General features: G+C 45.4%; 2 protein-coding genes across 8 annotated transcripts in view; both read right to left on the bottom strand.

Moving 5' to 3' along the window:
- Positions 1-1036: 1036 nt before the first annotated feature.
- On the bottom strand, positions 1037-8589 carry ENDOG (endonuclease G). Its single transcript, XM_038374705.2, has 3 exons — positions 7880-8589; positions 2670-2779; positions 1037-1570 (listed from the first exon to the last, which is right to left on the bottom strand). Exons 1-3 carry the CDS (start codon positions 8399-8401, stop codon positions 1252-1254), a joined length of 951 nt encoding a protein of 316 aa, XP_038230633.1. The 5' UTR covers positions 8402-8589; the 3' UTR covers positions 1037-1251.
- A 395-nt stretch (positions 8590-8984) lies between these two features.
- Positions 8985-23256, bottom strand: part of TBC1D13 (TBC1 domain family member 13) — a 24685-nt gene continuing 10413 nt past the window's right edge. For 5 of the 7 annotated variants that reach the window (XM_038375214.2, XM_043498871.1, XM_043498872.1 and 2 more), the window contains 7 exons: positions 23134-23216; positions 22802-22961; positions 20292-20502; positions 19367-19530; positions 17325-17485; positions 16889-16946; positions 10928-15889 (listed from right to left, as the gene is read on the bottom strand). In XM_038375214.2, coding sequence (XP_038231142.1) covers positions 15824-15889; positions 16889-16946; positions 17325-17485; positions 19367-19530; positions 20292-20502; positions 22802-22961; positions 23134-23216 — 903 coding nt within the window. In that variant the 3' untranslated portion in view covers positions 10928-15823. The other 2 variants (XM_043498870.1, XR_006276068.1) reach the window with 2 other exon arrangements.

The following is a 23256-nucleotide window of genomic DNA, read 5'->3' as shown; positions in this document are numbered from 1 at the left end:
TAGAGTGCTTCTGGACACTGTGGGGCAGCTCCAAGTTAACTGATGCAAAATGGTGCTGTGTAACTTCTGTGGCTAGGAGGTGCCCCTTTTTCAAGTCACTCTGCCTGACTGAAGAGCAACTCTCTTGCTGCAAGGCTGAACAGTACCATGACCATTTAAACTTACAGTAATAGGTACTCACCTCCTTTGTGAGTATCAGTTTCTGGAGATCTAGCCAATGCAAGGGACTTTCCTCCTAGTGGACGTGTCACAACTAACCCTATGGTTGTACTCCACCTGAACCTCTTATTGATGTAAGTCTTTCACTAGTGCTAAAACTTTCTTGCAATCAACAAGGGTGCTGTTGGCCCAACTACAGTAGGTATACAACCCATTACACTGTACTGTAAATGCTCCTTCCTTTACCTGTACAGAAAAGTGTCTAGCTCCCTTATGTAAAAGGGATGTAAATACTATAGCTGCTTAGTCAAGTCTAATCTTTTTGGGAGGAGGCTGTTGCTATTACAAAGTTAACTTGCTTACAGGAAGTATAGGGTCCTTTAGGATCATGGGCCTTGTAAGCTGCCATGCCACACTAGCCACCAAGCGATGACCTCACACTTAAGACAGCATTGAGCTTTCCTGAGGGCAGTTGGCTCCATACCTGAAATCCCGAGCCTTAAAAGCTGCTTACATTAAAGGACAGGCAGAGTCCATTAAGTCTGCAAGTTAAAACAATGAGGAACAGAGAAATAATTGGAAGAGTCCAGTATACCATCCTGGTACTGGCTGTTAGTAAGAAACTAATCCATAGTATGGATTTTCAGTGAAAATGGCACAAAATACATTGTTCCACAGGAATAACAGTAAAGAATGGGGCAGCACTAAGTTAATTCTGGGAACCAAGTGGTTTCCCTGTGCCTCATACTCAGAGCATAGCTCAGTAAGAGCATTTCCTTTGGTGTCCACCTAACTGAGTAAATATAGCAATGGGGCTTTGTGGGCAGGGTCTAGAGATACACCCATTAAGCACAGCAGAGGAAAAAGCACTTTTAAATACTGCACTGACTTTTTATTAAGTTCCAGCAGCCATTTTTAGGGCCAAGGGTACAGCATCTTTGGTATTTGCATCCTCAGGAAACAGGCCACCCTATTAGTTATTGCAGGCCCATGAAAAAATAGCTGGGGGAGAAAAAAAAATAAATTTGAGCCCATACATACCCCTGAAAAATAATTACTACAGTTAAGTCCCTTCCCCTGGATGCCTTCACCTCAGAGTGTTCTGTCATGAGTTCCCTGGGTGAGTTCAGCTGTGTGTCCAGGCATGATGGCTTGTAAACGATTTGTTCTTTTCAAGATGTTAGGAACAAACAGCAACCCAGATGCCCGCTCGATGCTCTCAATAGGAACCAGGAAACGTTCAAGTGGGATTGTTTCCTCCACAGGGCTATTAGGCATCACATAGGAGCGCAGCTCAATCTCTCCATTGAGCTTCTCTAGGATGAGTACTTTGAAGAAGTGCGTGGGGACCGCCACATTGTTCTTGCCAATCACCTGGTACTTGATGTACATCTTCCCATCTGCCTCCATCCTACACAAAACAAGATTCTTTTACTGCTGCCTCTTACTTAGTACTCATGAGCACAAACCCCTCAGAGCACAGACTGTCTTCCATGGCTTTAGATCAATATATGCATGACTAAGGCCAGAAGGAGCCCTTATGATCATCTAGTCCAGTGGTCCCCAACCTTTCTGTGGGAATAGCACATTCCTATTCCCAAAAGACTGTGGTGGGCGCCAAACACCCCACCACTGAAATGCTGCTGAGAAATGGCAATGCTTTTCAGCAGCACGGTGTCCTGCAGGCGCACACAACTGACCCAATGGGTGCCACTGTGCCCACGGGCACCACACTGGGGACCTGATCTAGTCTGACCTCTTGCATAACGCAGGACTAGAATTTCACCCAGTGTTTCCTGCATAAAGCCCATAGTTGAGCTAGAGTATCTCTTTTAGAAACAGACATCAGTTCTTGATTTAAAGTTAAATGCTATAGCAGGATTTAGACCCCAAGCTAACCTGGGAGACACTACACATAGTAAAACAGGAATGAACAAGTTCCACTCGCCATCACCCCTTTCACCATATCTAATTTGGTCCTTGTTTAACTGAGTCTGTTCAAGTGATTGCAGTCACAAATTCTACCTTTATTTGGAAAACATGACTATGCAATAGGATAGATTAGCCCTTTATTGCAGCCTGTGGCACTACTAGTACCAGATCTAACAAGACAGCCAGACTGTAAAACTGACTATGAAATACAGCGCAAGATGACTAAGCTACTGTCACTCTCCCAAACTAAATGCAAAAAGAAAGCACTGATGGAACATAAATCAGAGTTAAATTATTTACCTTTTAAACCTACCCAGGTAATCAGAGTTCCTCTATCCAATTTTTAAATCTGATCTTACCCTACAGGGGTTTATTCAATTGAAAGATGTATAAACTAATCCCAAGCATAACAAACTAGCCCACTAAATTCCTACCTGCATACATGGAAAATGTGGGAGTGTTTAAAACAGTATCTATTGCTATTTCTGAGAGCATGATAAATCACATTCTTAACCCATCTTAATTTCCCTGTATGATGCATGTTTTAAGTTCAGTTTCAATCCAGCTCTGGTATTTACCTGGGTAGGAAGAGTGGGCCAGTGCAGACATATACATTCTTGTTGTACTTTGTTAAACTCCTGCAGTATTTCTCCAGGTTATTCCAGGCTTTCTGGTTCAAATGAGGATCCTAGAAACAAAAACAATACAGCCAGGAAAAAGTCAAGTATGTAAGTCAGTCGGAGCTCTGTTCTCTCTTCCGTGCACCTCACGTCCTAAGCTTTTTCCAGCTTGAGTTAATAAAAATAATAGCTTTATTAGATCTCACAGCACTTTATAAAGTGTTCAGTATCATCACCCCCATTTTACAGTTAGGGGAACTGAGGCAGAGATCCATGAAATAACTTGCCACAGTCAGCCAGCAGGCCAGAGGCAGAGCCAGGAAAAGGATCCAGAGTCAGGTGAGGAGCTGAGAATCTGTTTATCTTAAAGAGAAGGTGCATGGATGACTTGATCACAGTCTATAATTACCTACAGGGGGAATATTGGTAACGAGCTCTTCAATCTACCAGACAAAAGGTATAACAAGATAGAAAAATTCAGACTGGTTTGCATCTATAGAGGAGGTCAGACTCAATTATCATAGTGGTCCCATCTGGCCTTAAAGCACTGGACTGGGTAGCCCAGTCCAGTAGTCCATCTACTAAGCCACACAGTTTATAGGGTAGTTTATCTATCTGATGGTTTTTAATCATTTTCAGCATGACTGTGAAGCATAAACCTGAGTTATCTCACAGAAATGCTTTATATATCTGAAGTCACTTTGGTTTAATCCTTGGCCAGAGATACAGTTTCAGGCTGCCGTGAACACTTGTGTTTAACTTTACATGTGAATATCTTATTTATTTCAATGTGATATTACTCCCATGAGTAAAGCTATGCACGCATGGGAGTGTTTGCAGGATCAGGGCCTTAGTTTGGTAGGAAATACATGTAGCCCTTGAGTTAATTTAGATGATCCTCTATTTACAGAGGCAGGTTTGTCCAGCAGTTCACAACCCCTGTACTGGCTTGGGGCTCAGGAGAACCATTCCCCATTCTGACACAGACTTCCTGTGTAACTATGTGCCTCAGTTCCACATCTGTAAAAAGGGAAGCATATTATTCCCAATCTCAGGAATGTTAGGATGACAACAACATTAAAGATTGCAAAGCACCCAGGGCTTCTCTACACCTCGCTATACCAGTACAACTTCCCATGTGGACACTCCTATTAGAGAATAAGTGTCCACAGGGGGAGTTATACCATTACAACTAGCACTATAACTGCTGTACCAGTATAGTTCTGCTGGTAAATTTCCCCACCTAGACATGCCATTAGTAACTCTGTTGATGGTGGCCATCTACGTACCTACACAGAGAGAAATTTGGATTGTGAGATTGTTTAGGGATTGGAATTAACTAACAAGTGTCAGCCAATTCATTTGAAACATGAAACTGAGGTAACTTCCTTCACTGTAAACTATCTAACTAGAAAGATAAAAGGGTCTGACCCCTCAAAATGGGGAGACAAGATTTCGATCGGTTACAAGAAACCCTTAGCCAAATCATTAAAGATGTGGCAGCAGGTAGGTACTATACTGCAGGACGATCCTATCTCCTGTAATGCTTGTGGTTCCATTCTGTTCAACAGAATATTGATGGAGAATTGGTCAAAGAAAAGAGATGAAATTATGAGAGGAAAAACAAAAGGTTAGTTTCTACAGCTTATGGGTAGAAACAGATCAAGTGAGGCCTTCAGAGGGACAAACAGTAGGGTGGATAGGAAAATTACAGAATGTAGAAGGATTGAGGACAAGAACCATGAGTTGTCAGAAAGGCGTACTCTTAAGTGGAGGTTGTAAAGGCTCCTGGAGTCCTCCAGGGAAGGGCACCCCATACCTGAAGGCCCAGAAGGAAAAGAATTGTTCGAGAAAGCTAAATATTGATAAATTTGACTCCCAGACGGAGGGAGCTCAAATTCATGAGCATATTACTATGGTCAAAACTTCCCTAGCAAATTTTGAAGGTGTTTCAGAAAATGATAAAATTAGGTTTTTAAAGAGGACAATAACCACAAACCCCATCCCCAAACAGCAGCCAGAACTTTGAAAAATCATGCCTTAGGCTAATCAACTACTATGCATAGATAAACCCGCCCTTTGGTTTACAAGATTTTTGTAAGGATAACACCTACAGGTCCTTCTATGGAGAAATGAGGTGGGTTTGCTTAAATGCTAGTGGTGCTGTAAATACAGACCAGCACCCTCATATGAAGTAGCTGTAGAAGATACCAACCTACGTGAGAGAAAGAACAGAGTTGATTTAGGAGTCGCATAAAACCCCCATGAGCTAAATTTTCACTCCAGCCCAGAAGGCACTAGTAGTGAGCAGAAGAATGGCCCAGAGAGGCAGAGAAAAGATCTCTGATTTGCCAGGCAGCATTTATGCCCTGGAGGCTGGAAAAACTGAGCTACGGTTGGGAGGTAGAAAGTTAACCTCCAACAAGAAATCGTTCCCAAGAAAGTGGGGATGGTAAAGCATCAGCTAGTAGAGCCAAAGAAAGGTAAGAATATATGTGGTAGAACTTGGAAAGTCAGAAGAAACCATCAACAGATGAGGAGCCTGATACTAAGCAGGTGTTCCAGGCAATGGACGGACAACAAGCTGGAGCAAGTTATGTCCTAGTTTGCTTACCTAACCACAAACTGGGTCTTAGGTGGTCACATGGGGGCCACCATCCCAAGATAGCTGACTAGGGTCCCATAATACATCAGGGGGAGGGATTCACTGGTATTTGTCAAGCTGAAGTAAATCCTGGACTAACGAAATCAAACACCTCATAGTGCAGAATCAGAAGTCACACTACTGGCTGGAAGATTAGCATCGGTCAAATTCTTTGATTCTCTGTCATCAATAGGGAGTTCCGGGAAAGTTGATCTAGGAGAGCTTATCCTAAAAGAGCCCGCCAGAAGATTGTACTTTAGGATTGAAGTACATACACACCACTGACATACACACCGCTCCTTGATTTGGAGCAAAAGTAATTCTCAGAAGAGGGAGAATGTTTGAGCAGGTCACTCAAGCAATAGACAGTGGGAAAGCCCTTAACGCTTGTGAAAAGTACAGCTACGTCCAGAATGAATTGCACTGTGTGAGAGTTTGCTGGATGAAATTAGGCTTCCGGGCCACGAGTAACACAGTTCTGTCATTCATATTGAGAGAGAGAGTGTGTTAGTGGGTAACCACCTATAAGCCCATTCAGCAGGGACCATGGGTTCCCCCAAACTCCACTGGGCTTCGCTACTTCAGCACTTTAGTTTCTGCTTGCTCCTGCAACAGTTTACCCCATCCTGCTGGGGGGAGGAGGGATGGGATTTAGGCTTCCCCTTTCCTACCTTTGTCTAGGAAGGAGAAACCCGCTCTCCCTGTATAGACTTCCTCCCTCCCACATGGCAGACACTCTCTCCTGGAAGGTAGGTCAAGATGGGCTTAATCTGTAGCAATGGGCTTAATCTGTAGCAATGTAGATTTAGATTAGATATTAGGACAAACTTTCTAACTCTGAGTAATTAAGCTCTGGAATAGGCTTCCAAGGGAGGTTGTGGAATCCCCCTCACTGAAGGTTTTTAAGGTTGGTTGGTCTAGGTTTACTTGGTCCTGCCTCATCATAGGGCAGGGCCACATTGGGGTTGCAAAACTGTATGGAGGGCCGGGTAGAGAAGGCTGTACCTCCCCAAACAGTCTGGCACCCACCCCCTCTCACTTTCTGGCTCCTGACTGCCCCCCTAAGAACCTCCCACCTATCTAACCCCCCTGCTCCCTGTCCCCTGACAGGCCCTCCAAGGACTCCCACGTCTTTCCAACCCCCCCTGTTCCCCATCCCCTGATTGCCCCATCCAGAACCTGCACCCCATCCAAACCTCTCTACTCCCTGACTGCCTCGACCCCTATCCACAACCCCTCTCCCTGACAGGCCCCCCAGGACTCTCATGCCTATCCAACCCCCCCATTCCTTGTCCCCTGACTACCCCCCCAGAACCTCCGCCCCATCCAACCACCCCCTGACAGGCCCCCCAGGACTCCCACACCTACCCAAACACCCCCTGCCCCAACTGCCTCCTGGGACCCGCCAGCCACAGCTCCCTTACCATGCTGCTCAGAGCGGCATGTCTGGCAGCCCCGCTGCCCAGAGCACAGCCAGCACAGCAGCGTAAGTGTGGGGGAGGGGGGACACCAGGGGCTAGCCTCCCCTGCTGGGAGCTCAAGGGCCGGGCAGGACGGTCCAGTGGGCCGGATGTGGCCCACGAGCCGTAGTTTGCCCATCTTTGTCGTAGCGGGAGGGGGGGAATTAGGGGACCTCTCCAAGTCCCTTCCAGCCCTACATTTTTATGCCTCCTGTCCAGAAAGATTGGTATATCCCACTTCCCTTTTTATGCATTCTTTTGAAATGGCAATTTGGGGGCTTTTTTCTCACACAACTGGCTAAAATTAGAGCTCTGAGGTTGGCAACACTGCTTTCTATTGACTTCAGTGGGTTTGGGGTCAAACCCTTAAGTCACTGTTCACCTTAGTAGTTAAGGTCAGTCCTATACAGCACTGTGTGCGAAAATGTGGGATGTTTACTCACATGGTGTTTTGGAAGTTAGTAAAAATAAAAAAAGCAGTTTTAAAAGTGAAGTGGACTCTTGTGTTCTATTCCAGCCTCTTCAATTATGGTGTCCCTCTTCACCTTTCAGGGAGAGGGATTTCTGCTCACATGGCATGGGGAGCAGACCCCCTTTCCTTAGAGAGGAGCAGAGCAACTCAGTCTGGTGGTGTCCCTCTCCCCCATCTAAGGGGAGGAACCTGGCAGTGTTGCCAGCTCTCATGTTTCCCCGTTTTTCCTTAAAGCCCCAGCTCCTGGAGTCATATGATTACATAAGAACCTCAGCGTCCCTTAAAAAAAAGTTTCTAGCCATCATAGTTGCAGAAAAAAGGCTGGAAAAGCGACTCCCTAAAGCCCCAATAAAAACAAATAAAGGGCAAATAAAAACAACCCAGCATTGAGTGTTTTTAGAAGATCTCAGGATTCCTTCCCAAGGCACTGCTGCCTTTAGGGGGTCGTGAACTCCAAGGAGGGCCACACCCGGGTCCCCGACACCGGGGGAGGGGAAGCGCTACCTCGCCGGTGCCAGCCCCCCGGGGGCCTCCCTCACGGGCTAGGGGACCCGGGGGTTCCGCGTCAGGCTCCGGGGCGGGGGCTCCTCACCTGGGGCGCCACGTTGCTCAGGTAGAAGGTGTCCTGCATGGCCTTCTGGCTCCCCCTGTGGTTGGCGGCGGCCGCCAGGTGGCCCCGGTCGAAGCCGCTGCCGCGGTAGTCGGCGTTGGTGGCCCGGTGATACTCGTGCACCGACTCGTCCGCCTGGAAGTCGCAGGCGGCGCGGTCGGAGGGGCCGCCCCGCGCCGCCCCGCGCAGCTGCTCCAGCACCCACAGGGCGCTGCGGCTCCGCGGGTCGTAGCACAGCACGTAGGACTCGCGGCTCCGCAGCTGCGGCAGCCCCGGCAGCCCGTACTTGGCCAGCTCGCCGCGGGCCGCGGCCCCGGGCGCCGGCGGGGAGAGCTCGGCGGCCGCCGCCGCCACCGGCACCACGGGCAGCCGGGACAGCAGACCCGCCGCGGGCGGGCCGCCGCCGCCCTGCCGCCTCCCGCCCGCCAGCCCCAGCCCCAGCCCCACCCCCACGGCCAAGGCGGCCCCGGCCACCAGCCACCTGCTGCCCCGGAGACGCTGCATGGCTGGGCCCCGCCGCCGCCGCCTGCCGGGCGGCGACCTTCCCTCGGCCCGAGGGAGAAGCGGGGCCTTAAAGGGGCCGCCGCCGGAACCCGCAGCCGCCGGCTTGAGGGGAGCAGCTGCTCCCACAGCCGGCTGCAGGCAGGTGCGACACTCGGCCGCCGGCTGGGCCCCCGCGCGGCTGGGCCCCGTGCAAGGCCCCGGTGGGGCCAGCGGAAGCAGCGCCCCCTTAAGAGTTAACGCGCTGAGCCCCGGGGCGGGAAGCTCCCGCGGGCACGTGCCGGGCTAATAAGGAACAAGCCCCGCCCCCGGCGGGAGTCCACGCGGCTCACGCCGAGCAGGCCCTGCCGTAGCCTCGGGCTAGGCCGGAGGACGGCTACGACTTTGTCACGGGCTATTGCTGGAAAAGTCACGCACAGGTCATGGGCAACCAACAAAAATTCAGGGGAGCCCCGGCCCTGTCTGTGACTTCACTGAAAATAACCGGGGGGCTGGGGCGAGGGAGAATGACAGGCTGAGCCCCCCTACCCCCCAGCAGCCACAGGGGGGGCGCATATTCCCCCCCCCCTCCAGAGTTGGCCACAGCTGCGGGGCAAGGGCACAGAGGCCCAGCTCCAGGCACACAACGCCAGCTGTTGGGGGAGGATACATCCTCTGGGAAGCTGCGAGGGGGGGCACCTCCAGCCCTGGCGTCAGCTGCTGAAGCTGAAGAAGTCACTGAGGCCCAGTAAAGTCACGGAATCCATGATTAAATCGAAGCCTTAGGCATAAGTCATTTCACAGCTGTGCCTCCCTTTACCCATTTGTAGTGGCTTGGGGGAAGAAAAACAAATAATCAGTATTTAGTACAGTGGTTCAGAAGACCCAAGTCTGTACCTAGAGGCAGTGGGAGGCAGCTATACAATTAGCACTTGCATAACGACAGGTTTCAGAGTAGCAGCCATGTTAGTCTGTATTCACAAAAAGAAAAGGAGGACTTGTGGCACCTTAGAGACTAACAAATTTATTTGAGCATAAGCTTTCGTGAGCTACAGCTCACTTCATCGGATGCGATGAAGTGAGCTGTAGCTCACGAAAGCTTATGCTCAAATAAATTTGTTAGTCTTTAAGGTGCCACAAGTACTCCTTTTCTTTTTGCAATTAGCACTAACAACCACACCTCTTAAAATGGAGATATAAAATACATGGTGGATTCCTTTGATTAGCCTGCTCCGCTATGCCCATTCAGAATACACTTGGGTATGTTTCTCAAGTTTTTCTCTGCAAGTACAGAAAACTTAGTTTCTTACAAGGAACCTAAGATGCATTACCTGTAGCTAGAGCTGGATGGGATCTGTTAGAGTCTATCTCCTCTCCTTCTCAGCTCCTAAAGCATAAAGAGACTACAACAGTTTCTTTTCCTACTTCAGTTTCTTCAGCCCACTTTCACACCATGAATAGCGTGACCCCCCCACAAACATTAGACAACTCCTTGTACCGACACTGTCAAAGGAGACTGTGGGAAAGAAAAAGATCTTATCAGTATTTGCAAAGAAAAATATTTATTATGACAAATCAACAGAACAGCATTCATGAAAAAAGAATTACAGACAGATAATTGTAGTTCATGGGAGAAGTTATAGAAATAAAAAAGCAAAGGTAATAAACACCAGGACCAGTTTTGTGTTGTAAAGGATCCACCTCCTAGCCTTCTACATGGCATTGTATATCAGGGATCTTTTGTTCCCTTCTTCAGTTAGAGGTACCAGCATGTTCCTTCCACTGGATTTGTGGCAACTGTCCTGGAGGGGTGGAGGGTGGGGAACAGAAAAACAGCTTTCGCTTCTACCTGTCCAGGCTTGTACAGTGATGCTTAGATCTGTAGTGCAAAATCAGTGACCCTGAAGCAGGCCTTCCTTTTAGGAACATTTGTGCAGCCTCAGAAATATTGCCAAGCAACAGCTTTGTCTGCAAATGCTTGTTCCCTGCTAAGCATATTACCTGTAGATAATCAGAGGATACACTCTGGGCCTTGTGAATTCAAGTTTGGACCACCTCCTTTAACACACCACCACCACTTCCTATCTCACTAGATACCATCGTACTGCAGAAATAGACAAAGGCTCAGAGTAACAAGCCAAATAGGATAATCTTGCTAAGAAAAAGAGTAAGGCAGTGGTGGTGGGTAGATTTAGCTTATACATGCAGAACCCTGTGCTACTGACAGACTCCCAGAATAGAGTGGATTGAGATTAGTTCTACTGACATCTAACTAGCACATGTTGTTTCATCCCTCAGTTACTATGGAAGAGGGTATTTAGAAATATTGTAATAAATCACATGTAGCAGCTTTAACTCCGAGCACAATCTGTGGCTAGGGGGAGTCTCATATTGTTATGGACAGCAGATAACATCAATACAACCCTCTGTTTAGCTGAAGGGAACATCAAAATCAATAGTGTTTAACAAAAAAACTTTAAACACATGGAAAAAGCATGAGATACAGATGTGTTCTCCATAGCTTTTTAGAAGTGTGTGTTTGTTTTTTTCTAAAAACAGCCAAAGAGAAAAAATTGAACTTGTATAAATCACCAGATTTGCCCTTTTGCAAAAGGGCATTTTAGAGGAAAAAAAAGTTCTAAATGGCTAAAACATACAAAAAGTCACCAAATGGTCAGTTAAAAGGAACAATAGCCCTTGTACTCCTGAACAGCACTGTGCTACTTATAGCAGCTTCTGACTTTCACTCCACCTGTTGCTGATCTGTAAATAATTCAAGCTTGGACCTCAAAACTCCAGCCACAAATTAATCTAGCCAACAACACTTGCTCTGAAAAAAAAAAAAAAAAAAAAAAAAAAAAACACCACCAGTTCCACCTTTCCCCAACAAACATGACCAACCTCAGGATTATTCTCTTCACTATCCCATTTCCTTTTTCTTCCCAGTTGCCAAGGCTAAAAGATTCCAGAGGGGGTGGGTGGAAACAAGGAGGGAAGGCACATGGTGCTGGCCTTCTTCCTTATGACCAATCCCCATCTCTTGATCCAGCCAGCTTAGTTTCCTGCCTTTCCTCCCGATAGAGGAAAGCTTCCACCAAAGTGACAATGATCCTGCTCTTTATGAGTTATTTGTATACAGTGAGCAGCTAATGAATTCAATGATTAAGGTATTTAAATCTCTTCCTGTGTATTTGCCCCCCCCCCAACACCACAGCACTGCAAGGAAGAGCAACTATGCATTAAAATTTTCACAGCTGCTCCTGTCACAGAGAAGGCTCTGGAGACATGAATCCCACAGGTCTGTGGCAGCCACTATATGCACAAAGATAGCAGACAATGGGCTAGTTAATACTGTCCAGCTTTAAAATTATTTGAGGAATAAGGGTTAGGGTAACTAATCAGAAGGGATGACAGTAGGTTCCCAGTTACTGTCAATTTTTTTCCTCCCAACTAATAGTGTTTGTTTGCTCCATAAAGTGAACAATAAGCCCCACACTACAGTAAGAGTCAGCCATATTTATAACCTAAAAGTACCATTGGAAAAAATTAATGAGTCCTTTCAACAACCTCCCTCCCTTAGAATATCAACACAGCAAACCCTCCACTGCCCAAAGGTTTAAAGAATAATAAGGGATCTAGGTTACTAATGAAGAGAGGCCTTTTCAAGTAGGAAACAAACAGCCTCACAAATTGTATCAGAGTGTGTTGTTACAAGTTACCTAGTCTTGACTTTGGGAACTACAGTGGGAGCTCCCCTCATTCTCCTCCTCACACCTTCTATGCTGTCACACCTTTTGTTTCATTGTCAACTAGAGAACCTCTCCTTTTACAGACGTTCAGCTCCAACTCACTAAACCATCATAAATAAAACTCTCTAGCCCTATGATGTTCAAAGAGAAGGAGACCCCAAAAATGGAGTTTAATCAAAACGAGCAGCAAAAACTAAGGAGTCTGGGCTGACAGCCAAAAGCTTCTTCTGAGGCAGACATCTAAGGTGCATTTCTGCCATTTGTTTTCTGCTGGGGTGCCATTTGTAACCCTTTACTGAAAGGTGAGGATCTCCATTCTCATCGTCAATTACAGCCACAACCCCAATCCAGAGATTTCCATTTAGAACCACTTGTCACTCTTTAAAATGAATAGACAGGATTTGTGTGGTGACACTACAACCCCATCCTAAGCAGTGCATCCCAGCCAGCTGGGAGGATGAAGACAGCAGCAAGACCCAAAATCAAGCATCTCATACAGCAATGCAGAAAGCTACACAACTGAATCAGTTCCAAGCCTCTTCACTCACATCTGTGGTACTGTTCCTTAAACACCTGATTCAGCTCCCAACAGAATCAATAGAAAGACTTGATTGATTTCAGCAGAAGTTGGCTTTGGCCCTAAACCAGGCTACCATTTGATTTTTTTTAGTTCCCTTCTTTAAAAAGGAGGTGATCAGGTTTAAAAGACATTTCCTTGACAACCATCTGAAATTTTTATCAACTCATGCCACTCACCTGCTTTCTTCACTTCCTCCAGAATGAATAAGCAGAGAGGATAGTATAGTCAAAGTCACTTTCAAGTTCTCATACACCAACAAAGTGCTGCAACATTTGAGTTGCAGACACAGCAGGAGAATATTTAAATCCAAATAGGAAACTTAATACATTCTCATTCCCCCTACAGTTGTAAAGGGTTTCTATTTAATACAAGAGTTGTGACTGAAAAACAATCCACCCACAAGCCGAACTTTTAGACCTAATTCATGACAATATTGCAAATGAATATTGTAAAGACACCTACGTAGAATTTCAGAGCGTATTAAAAATTTTACTCTTCAGACTACCACCATTTTTCACCCACTATTAAAAGAAACAAGTTACACTCCATGACCGTCACCATATTGACATGCCAATGAGTGTGTATGTGGGTACTGGTGAAGGATGGGGAGGATTCCTTTTAAGGCAAGTGTGACCCACACAGCCCAGGTACCATGAAACATTTCAAAAGACCATATGTAAGTTTCAGATAAATAAATTATGGGGGGACAGGGACTTTTAATGAAGGACATCTTGGGCAGTTCTGAAGCCAGAGCATATTGGACAAGTTTTCCCACTTTTGTGGTTCAATCCTACAGTCCTCATTCAGGCAAACCTCAATGATTCTAGAGGGTGCTGTGCCTAAGGGCCTGATCATCCAGTTCAATGCCTGTGTGCAGCAATAGTCTTTACAATTACAAAAGGCTACTTAGTACTGGCCTCTCTAGCACAGGGGAGTTCAGTAGATGGATCACATGTTCTCTTGGAACAGCCGCTGCCCAACAGACACACGTTGATTAAAAGGCATGGGGAGAAGCCATAGTTGCTCGTAAACTGTGATAGCTACAGTATTCTCTCAACCGCCCCATTTCTTATGGAAAGAATCTATCCCATTGGAAGGATTTCAATAGAAGGGGAGGCCATCACCCACTTTGTTTAAAATTCCACCCCCACATCCAAACAGAAAGATTCTGCTGCATCCTCATTACTGGCACATTTATTCTGATTCACAGAAACTGCTACTCTGAAGCAACACTGGCGCACAAGAGTAAAAACGTCAGACACGATCAGAGCTGCTAACAGCTCCAACACCAACATAAAGATAAACTGTCCCTCTAGAAATTCACTAAGCTACGCAGAACTTTGACCAGGCTTTAGGAGTTGGAACACAGCATGAACCTGACATCTGAAGGCTGACAGCCCCCCAGTTATGGTACAATTATGGCTAGACTGCTACCAGGTCTCATAAGCAGGGTGAGCAGCCCTCTGAGAAAGCACAAAATTGACCTCTAATAAAAAAGAGACATAATTCAAAACACTTAAGATTATATAAATACAGAACAGTCCCTACATTGACAGCTATGCAGAGGCAATCCAGCACTTCACTAACAACGAGAGTAAAGCACCTCAGGTTAGCATTTGCTTGGGAGCTCTTGCAGCAGCTGGAATATTTAGCTACTCAAGTTTCTTCCATAGCCACTACCCTGACTCGAACTGTGGGTCAGGAGTTCCGATCGTTCCAAAGCTATTTGCAGGCTACAGGTTACCCTATTACTAATCTCAAACTATGCAGACCTGGCCCACTCCTTTGTATCTGAATGGAGTACATTAATAAATATCCCCCTCTGTATTACTGACCCCATGGCATGTGGCTCTCCCTCCTTCAGGAACTGCCCACAAGAAAGGAGACTCTCCCAAGGGTCCAGGTATTCCCACTGAATTGCTCCAGTAGATCACATCCAGAGATTGCCTTGATGTTAATCTGATCTGCGAGTTTGAGTCACTTCCCAGCAAAGAATACCACAGGACAACATGAAGATTACGGGACTAGAGTTTATCCAGATTTAGTTAGAAGGCTTGGAGTGTTCTGGGAAATATTATGCAAAAAAACTCAGTTTAGGAGCAAAACCATCATTATCCCTATTAATAAGTCTCCTCTGAAGATACCTATGTTTTCAGCACAGGACTGGAGGCCTTTCCCTTGTACTTCATAAGCCTGCTTGAAGTTAGATATCCTGCCTTTGAATTAGGGTAAAGCATGATCCATAGCAGCGGCACTGAACACAGCTCAAGACAAGCAGTCTCAGCAGCAGCAGCAGGGACCTTGCTCTAAGGCTATGAGTAACATAAGGTTTATTTGAACTACACCGATTAAAACCACATATCTAGTTCCAATGTCCAAGTCAAGTCAGCACCAAGGAGACAACTCCTTGATAAGGCAATCCTGGGGCAGACTCTGCTGGACAGCAAATCTCGCTGCACAAAGCAGCCAGCGGTAATAGCATTCTCCAATCCCAGCTTCTTAAAGTCTCTTTCCCATGGAAGAGACTCTGCTGTTTTGAATCCTCATCTGCCACTCACCAGGAGGAAACTGGACTTTTTTTGTGCACCCAAAGGAGATGGTAAGATGCATCCAGCAGCTACTCAAACCAGCAGGATGCATGATGTCAAAGAGACATGTGGTATTTACATGAAGACGTTCTTCTCTCTATACTCACCGAAATCCCACTGGTCCCAGCCTGTCCCTTCCCCTAATTCAGAAGTTCCTGTGCATGAACATGTTTCCATAATGCTATGATCACAAAAGTTCATTTCATAAGACTTTGAGAGATATGTAGCTAAACAATTTCCATCTCCCCAAACTTAAAGTCATTAAAAAAAATACAAAGCACTGCTCAGGCAGTGTGGAGTTGTCTGAGATTAGGAAAACCTGGAGTGCAGGACCTGACTAGCTGGGGAAATAGGCAGTCTTTGACTTAATTGAGTAGAAGTAAGTCTTCAAGAAGGCCAATTACTGGAACACAAAACCAAATGCCCAGCAGAGATCGTAGGGGCTCTGATGATGCACCACATGTAGGAGGGAGTCTCCTAGGATACACTACTGCACAGTTTCTCTCTCGCACACTGCCAGGGCTATGGACTATTTGGAGTCCTGAAGCTCCTTCGCTTTCTTCAGAATCAGGCGTACATCAGAGATGGGATAATCCTGCATTAAAAAGGAATTGATTTATTTCCTTCATGTTCGTTGCACCTATTCTACCTTTTAACAGGGCAGAGACTCTGCAATATCATTGGCCAGCCCAATGAATGCCCTGGTGTTTATAAATTAGATGTTACCTCCATAGTTAAAGTCACCTGGAATAAACAATTTCGTTCTATGTTTTGTAACTGATCAGTCTTTTACATCCTACAGAACATTAGATTATTTTGGTAGTCCCGAGTGTGGGGTTAAGTTGGCTTTATGCAATGACTAGCTCCATTATGGAAGTCTGTATTAAGGATGCAAGGATCCAAAATAACATTTTATTGTATGTAATAAATTAGAATTCTCTTAATCAGGTCCCTTCCAACACATGGCCTTTCATCCTCTTTTGAGAGACTCCTAATTAAGAGACAACATTTTAATAGTAATGCTGCTCTCTGAGCAGCTGATGGCCCAACATGTTACTAGACTGACCAAGGAGTTAGGAGAAGGAATCCTCTATTCTGGAGCAGGCACTGAACCTACAGCTAGTGGCAAGATGTCCAGCATTTATAACTGAAGTTGAAAGAGCAAATTAACAGCCAGGAACAGGTAGCCATACAGCCACTTTCTGCAAATCAGCTATGGAGGCGAAGGCTGCTGTTAGACGAGCAAACCATCAGAAGCAGCATCAGACAGATCCCAAGAAGCCTAAACACCTGAAAGGCACAGCCAGTAAATAGAAGTATTGTTCTTAAGAGTTATTGGCCAGGAGTGGCTTCACAGGATTTTCCAATTAAGGGGAGCATGCAGTAGAAGTTAATGCTTGATCTTATATCACACCATGAAGTTTGCTAAGTGTTTAGATTTTCCAAACATGGTTTCATTATGATCAGCAGAGGGTTGGTAAAAATATTCCAGGAGGGCTGCCTCTATCATATCCAAGTATTGTACAAGAGGAAAATCTCCTGTTTAAAGAGTTCTTCCACCTCCTCCGCATTCCTGATGTGTTTTAGTACTTACTTGTAGCAGCCTCATGTTCAGAGTGAAGTCCCCTTCCAGTAATTGATCCCGGATTAGTCTGAAAGAGAGGGTATGTTAATCCAAGTACTTTTTGCCTCTTTAGTACCTTGTCCAAAAATATCCCAAAAGTCAGCAACTAAGGTGTGTACGGCTCACCACATGCCTCCCACCCTTCCTTAACAGCCCTGTTTCTTTTTCAGTTGTGAAAAGAATGGCTACATCCTTTCATCAGAGCCCCCTTGGCATATCTCTTGCCTACAAGAGAGGCTCCTATATCTGTGGATTCAAGCACAGAATGGGGTGGAGGAGCACACAGCCCATATTTGCATTGCCCAGCATGGAGGAGACTGAGCTTTAGGAGACAAGATGTGAATTGTGGGGCAGGGGAGCGCACACTAGAGTCAACATCCTCAGTGTCAGCTGTCACAGCACTCACATCAACATGGCGCAACAGACAAGCAGCAGAAAATCAAAGCGGTTGTCATCGGCAAAGAGAGAGTCCCAGATACGGATGACATCTGGCAACAGGAACTCTTGGGACAGCAGCAGCGTCAGCCAACGGAAGGCAAAGAACTGGGGCTTAATATTCTGCTCTTGCTTTTGGATAGACAGACAGAGTCAGTAATTAATTGCTTGTAGTGAACTGGAAAAGACAGACGGATGTTTGCTGCCTCCCTGGCGTCCTCTTAGTAACCTGGTTATAGGCTAGCATCCTGCAGTGCAATACGGAGAAATCTGCCCGTACTTTACAGTTACACTTCTCTGCTTCAAAGTCTCGTTAACCTCATGCTATGAGATACTATTCCATGTCTCCTTTCAAAGCCTCTCCACAACACCCCACCCCATCCCCAAATTACAGTGCTCTGAAGGACAGCTCTCCATACATCATATATCTTCAGTGTCTATGGCTCAGATAGCAGAAATCATGCCCAAGTTTCTAAGTCATGGAACGTAGGAACTATTACTTTCATAAATTGCAATTCAGACATTTAAGCTAATTCAATTTCATTTCTCCTTTAAAAAAAAAAGTCCCACACACCTCATTTCCCCTAAGGGTTTAGATCAGAAGTACTTCCTCTCCGTTCAATGACTCTAAAAATCCCCTAGTGATTAGATGATTATTGGAAGGTTAGCATAAAAACCGCACAGACCAGAGTTCTCCAGACACAGTTTACACTGGCAGCCAATAGATTGAAACTCAAAGCTTTTAGCTACTTTTTACTGTGGTCCACATATTTCACAAATTCAGGAAGATCAAGTCAGTTCAGTATTCAGATGGGTAGGGCCCTGCTTGGATACAAAATTTGGATCTGCATCAATTTCCAAACATGGTCTGCGGATATCTGCAGATTTCCAGGACTCTACAGATGGGAGAGTTCTACAGAACATCTATTGGGGGGCCTGCAGGAAGTGGTGCTAGTGACTAAATAGATGACACTCTTCCCCCGAACCAGCATGGCGGGATGTGACAATGTGCGGACAGAAGAGAGCATGACCACATGAAGTCATATTAAGATCTCATTTTACACACACACACACACACACACACACACACACACACACACACACGCTGAAGCCTAACATTCACCAGATTCTTACTCTCGTAACTACATTTTGCCTCCCATAAGTTCTCCCTTCAGTTTCATTAAGAAACAATATTCTACACTTCCCATCCTAAACTTGTGTTGCATTGCTGTACTGTTAGACAACTGCTGCATTCCATAAGGTCTGCAACCGCCTCTACCCGCCTCACAGGAGCATTAGGAGTTTGCAGAGTGTTTTTGAGATCCTCGGAGGAAGGGTGCTACAGGAAGGTAACGTTATTACATATACAGGATAGCGTTACTATTACCAAGTTTTGATTTACTATTGAGCTGCCATAATTTTTCAATGTAATTTATAAAGTGAATGCTATTGGGATATATGATGGCAATAGAAGTAAAGTACAGGAATTTGTTCTCCCTGAGAAAAAACCTGTAACTCCAGGTTGTAAAGGTACTTTGCAAGAGCATGTGTGTTTGGCCTAATTACAAAAGCAGAGTCCAGAGACTCAGGAGATCGTGAGTTTCACCACTCCCAGCTAAGCCATTGACCCAGGTGGCCAGAGATATTGGGCAAACCACCTCTTTCTGCCACAGTTTAGCAGCTTTAGAGTAAATAAGTTACAGATTTCCACCTCTAAAAAGAGGACAAAGTATTTGCTACATCAATATAACCTGGGCTAGATGCTCAATGTGGCAAGAGCAGTTTGTCCTACAGATACTCAACCCTGCATCACTCTCAAGATAACCTATCCCTGAGAACAAAAGCTCTTTAGTTGTATCATACCACTTCTACGCAGCCATCACTGTACTACCTGGGCACTGTTACAAATTAAGATGGAGAGCAAGTTCTATCTGGAAATAGGACAAAGATCCACCACATATCTTATTCCTCGTTCCAATGGGGGGGGGGCAAGATGAATGTCTGATTCCTCACCAGTTTCAAGTACAGCTCCACATCCTTCTCCTTCAGGGTGGAGTAAACCTTCTCCATCTTGTAAGTGATCCCACATTGAGAATCATCCAGGCTCTTAATGAAGTTGTCCCGGATCTCAGCCATTAGATTGGTGAAGCAGAAAAACGTATCTGCTTCCGCATGTTCTGAAAGAGACACACAGGAGCAGTATAACAGAAGTGCAGAAGGAAGCTGTTGCAACCTTGATAAGCTTCCCCTGCTAGACACTAACCAGCATGTGATACTGAACTCCAACCATGGGTCCCATGTGTTCTTGGCTTGCTGGGATTGAGCAGGCACACACTCCATTACAAACCCCATGTCTAACAACTTTCTTAGTAGCAGACCATGCAGTCCAATTGCCTATCTCCGGAAAGCTAGCATCGGCTCTCCCAAGCCTTCCAATACCTTGTCATGCAACCTTTCTGATCAGCCCCTCCACGCCCCCTCAGGTTATCTGTTGCTCGATTACTACCCACTCGAAAAACTGGTTTCTTGCAATTCAGCCAGTCCCTATAGCCAACTCATTGTACGGCCACAGTAAATGTTAATGAGTCTGCACGATCCTTTAACAGCTCTCTGTAGGTAGGGTCTGTGAAGCACCTGACAGTCCCCGTTAGCAAAGGTCTGATCCAATATACATGGAGCATATTGACACAGAGTTCATAAAACCAGAATTCATAAGTTTTCGACAGATAGATTTCCCAAGCTGTCACAGAAGTGCATCAGAGGATTCCCGTACTTCCCAGAAGGCTCTTTCCAAGCACTCTCTCAGAACCACCCCTTTCATCAGGGACCTGGTATGGGGAAAGCCTGTCAGTCTCCTCCTCATCTGCTCTGATAACCATTCCCTGCAACAACTGCTGCCAGGAATGGTGTAAGTCACTCAAGCACTCTAAGTTCTTACCTTTCCAGTCATTGTTGGGATCTGTAGCAAAGGTATAGTAAAGAGGCCCCACTATTTCATTCATCCCCTGGACATATGCTATCCCAGGATTCAGCTTGGCGTAGATGAACAGGATTCGTTCTACCACTTCCCAGTGAGCTTCACAGCCATTAGGCAGAACTTCATACTCACTCAATGAATTAGGAGCAGATGTTTTAAGAGGGGAACTCACCTGAAGGGTAAGGTAAACACAGAAGAAAAATTATTCTGGCACCCAATTTGCATAGGCAATACGTTTTCCATGACACAGGCATTTAACTTCAGGCACTCAGCTCCCCTGGATAATCATTAACCAACAGCAAATGCCCTTTCCAGGGAGTAATTAATCCTTAAATCCAGATGGTGGCCATGTCAGTTGTAAGACTTACTGCCATAAAATACAAAGGAAGCCAGGATGGCAAGTCTTTTCCAAGAACAAAAACTAATTCAGCAATGGACAGTTACCCTGAGTCAAAAACACAAGCTCAGTGTCCATGTGAGAGAGGACATACTATATTAGAAAGGCAGGAAGAGAAGTGATCTGTCACATTAGCAAGGTATTCATCATTCACTAGTGCTATTGTATCTGTTCTAGAATGATGCTGGGAAGTGCAACATGCATGTAGGGAAAGCAGCACTAGGCAGGTATGAGCCTGGGTGATGGGGCAACAAAATGGCAGATGAAATTCAATGCTGGTAAGTGCAAAGTAATGCACATTTGGAAAAAATAATAAGCCCAACTATATGTATACAATGATGGGGTCTAAATTAGCTGTGTCCACCCAAGAAAGATCTTGGAGTTACTGTGATTAGTTCTCTGAAAACTTCCCCTCAACACATAGCAGTGGTCAAAAAGGCTAACAATATTTTAGGAACTATTAGGAAAAGGACAGAAAGGGAGACAGAAAATATCATAATGACACTATAAATCCATTGTGTGCCATACCTTGAATACTGTCTCCAGTTCTGTTTGCCCCATCTCAAAAAGGATATAGTGGAATTGCAAAAGGTACAAAGGGCAACAAAGATGATCAAGGATATAAATTGGGTTCCATACCAGGACAGACTAAAAACATTAGAGCTGTTCAGCTTAAAACAAAAAACAAAAACTATAAATGGAGATGATCGAGGTCTATGAAAATCACAAACAGTATGGAAAAAATGGAGAGAAGTGTTATTTACCCTTCCTCACAATACAAAAACCAGAGGTTATCAAATTAAATTAACAGGCAGCGGATTTAATACAAACAAGTAGTAATACTTTTCCCACACAACTAACCTGGGATGTTGTCCTGGCCAAAAGTATAACTGGGTTCAAAAAAGAACAGGATAAGTTCAGGGAGGATAAGTCCATCAGTAGCTGTTAGCCAAGATGGTCAGGGATGCAACCCCATGCTCAGGGTGACCCTAAACCTCTGACTACTAGAAGCCAGGAGTAGATCACTCCTTAAATTGCCCTGTTCTGTACACTCCCTCTGAACCTCTGGTATGGGCCATTGTCAGAGACAGGATATTGGGCAAGATGGACTATAGTCTAACCCAATCTGGCAGCTCTTATGTTCTTATGAGTGATGTTTGCATAAGGAAGATAAATGGCAGCTGACTGCAATGCTGTCTCAAGTGTATGAATCGTATTGGCTTGTTGCATCTCAGGCTCTGGGAGACTAGATCAGTTTGTCCTCGATTATTACACCCTCTGGTCCCTTAGAGCCCAACCAGGGGAACACATAAATCAGGGGCAATAAGAGCTGTGAACACTTCCTTTGGAGCTCAGTGAACTCAAGAGAAAAGATTCTGTTCCAACAGAAGCCAGAACAAAAAACAATTCGAGAGAAAGCAGCACATCTACCTTCAATTCCCTTTGTGCTGTCAAACATGCCAAACAGCACAGTATGGAAGAACCATGTAATCAATAAAAAGAGAAATAAAACCTGTTGGATAAGCAGGAAATTTCAGGAGCTCAACACACGGAGAAAGGATAATTCCTTTCCACCTACAGAGCAGTTCAAGATCTGCAGGACTCTCTTCCTTGCCTGGAACTGTATGCTATACATGTGTACTCTTACTTGTGAGTGGATATGGGGGACTCATATAGGATCACTGTTGAGCTTGTGACATTTGTTGCAGTTAGACAGGACCAACTTGACTAGCAACTGTTAGCACCCTGTCCACAAACCAGGGTGATTTTAGCCTCTCTCTGCAGGTAGGAAGTGAGAGAGGCTTGAAGCTGTAGAACTTTTATCAGAAGTGTTCTTCAGTCAAGCCCATCCCTCTGGAGAAAGGGGAGATGTGTCACCCTCCTGCAGGAATACAAGAACCCACACCATATGTAGAAGTGGAGGAAGGAATAACTGCAGAGCATCTTTAACAAGCCAGCCTGGCAACTATCTTGGCAAGTGTGCCACGGAAGTGCACACACCTCCCCTCTCCCCATCACAACATACTCATCCCCCATCCTAGAAGCACAGGGAAAGCTTCTTGTCAGATCTTACATTTGTGACTCCACTCCGGTTTCTTGCCACTGTCTGTGACTTGAGTGTCGTCTGTTCCACCCGCTTGCGGAGAGTCTCAAACTCATTCTGGGGGTCCAGGATTAGCAAGCAGGGGTAGTCAGTTGGACGCTGGAAGAATGCCATATCAGGGTACAGCCTCCTGGGATAGAAAAAGGTGGAAACCAAATTAAAAGGGGTTTTTAGAAGCAGAGTGGTGCCATGTGAAACAGAACAGGCCTGATAACATGAAATATTCTGTATTCCTGATGCAGCAAGTACATAAATTGCACTGTTATTCCTCCCTTCTAGAGAGCCCAGTTATCTACACACACCTGACATCCTTGTCTATCTGCAGCAGCACTTCGTTGTCCTTGAAGTAAGTGTTCCATCGGCTGTCTGGGTTCGGATTGAGTGGCTGCACAAAAAGACGTCACATAAAACATGGTAAGTTCATG

The sequence above is a fragment of the Dermochelys coriacea genome, chromosome 16 (assembly GCF_009764565.3).
Source record: "Dermochelys coriacea isolate rDerCor1 chromosome 16, rDerCor1.pri.v4, whole genome shotgun sequence".
Classification (NCBI taxonomy): domain Eukaryota; kingdom Metazoa; phylum Chordata; order Testudines; family Dermochelyidae; genus Dermochelys; species Dermochelys coriacea.
The sequence above is the reverse complement of the archived record's forward strand: the minus strand, read 5'-3'. Positions and strand labels throughout refer to the sequence as shown.

Bases quoted from the DNA above. Each gene is read 5' to 3' on its own strand.
- ENDOG (XM_038374705.2), bottom strand. From the start codon at position 8,401: ATGCAGCGTCTCCGGGGCAGCAGGTGGCTGGTGGCCGGGGCCGCCTTG. The intron at 2,780-7,879 runs GTGAGGAGCCCC...TTTTGTTTCTAG, and splicing joins TGAGCAACGTGGCGCCCCAG to GATCCTCATTTGAACCAGAA. The intron at 1,571-2,669 runs GTAAATACCAGA...TGTTTTGTGTAG, and splicing joins GGCCCACTCTTCCTACCCAG to GATGGAGGCAGATGGGAAGA.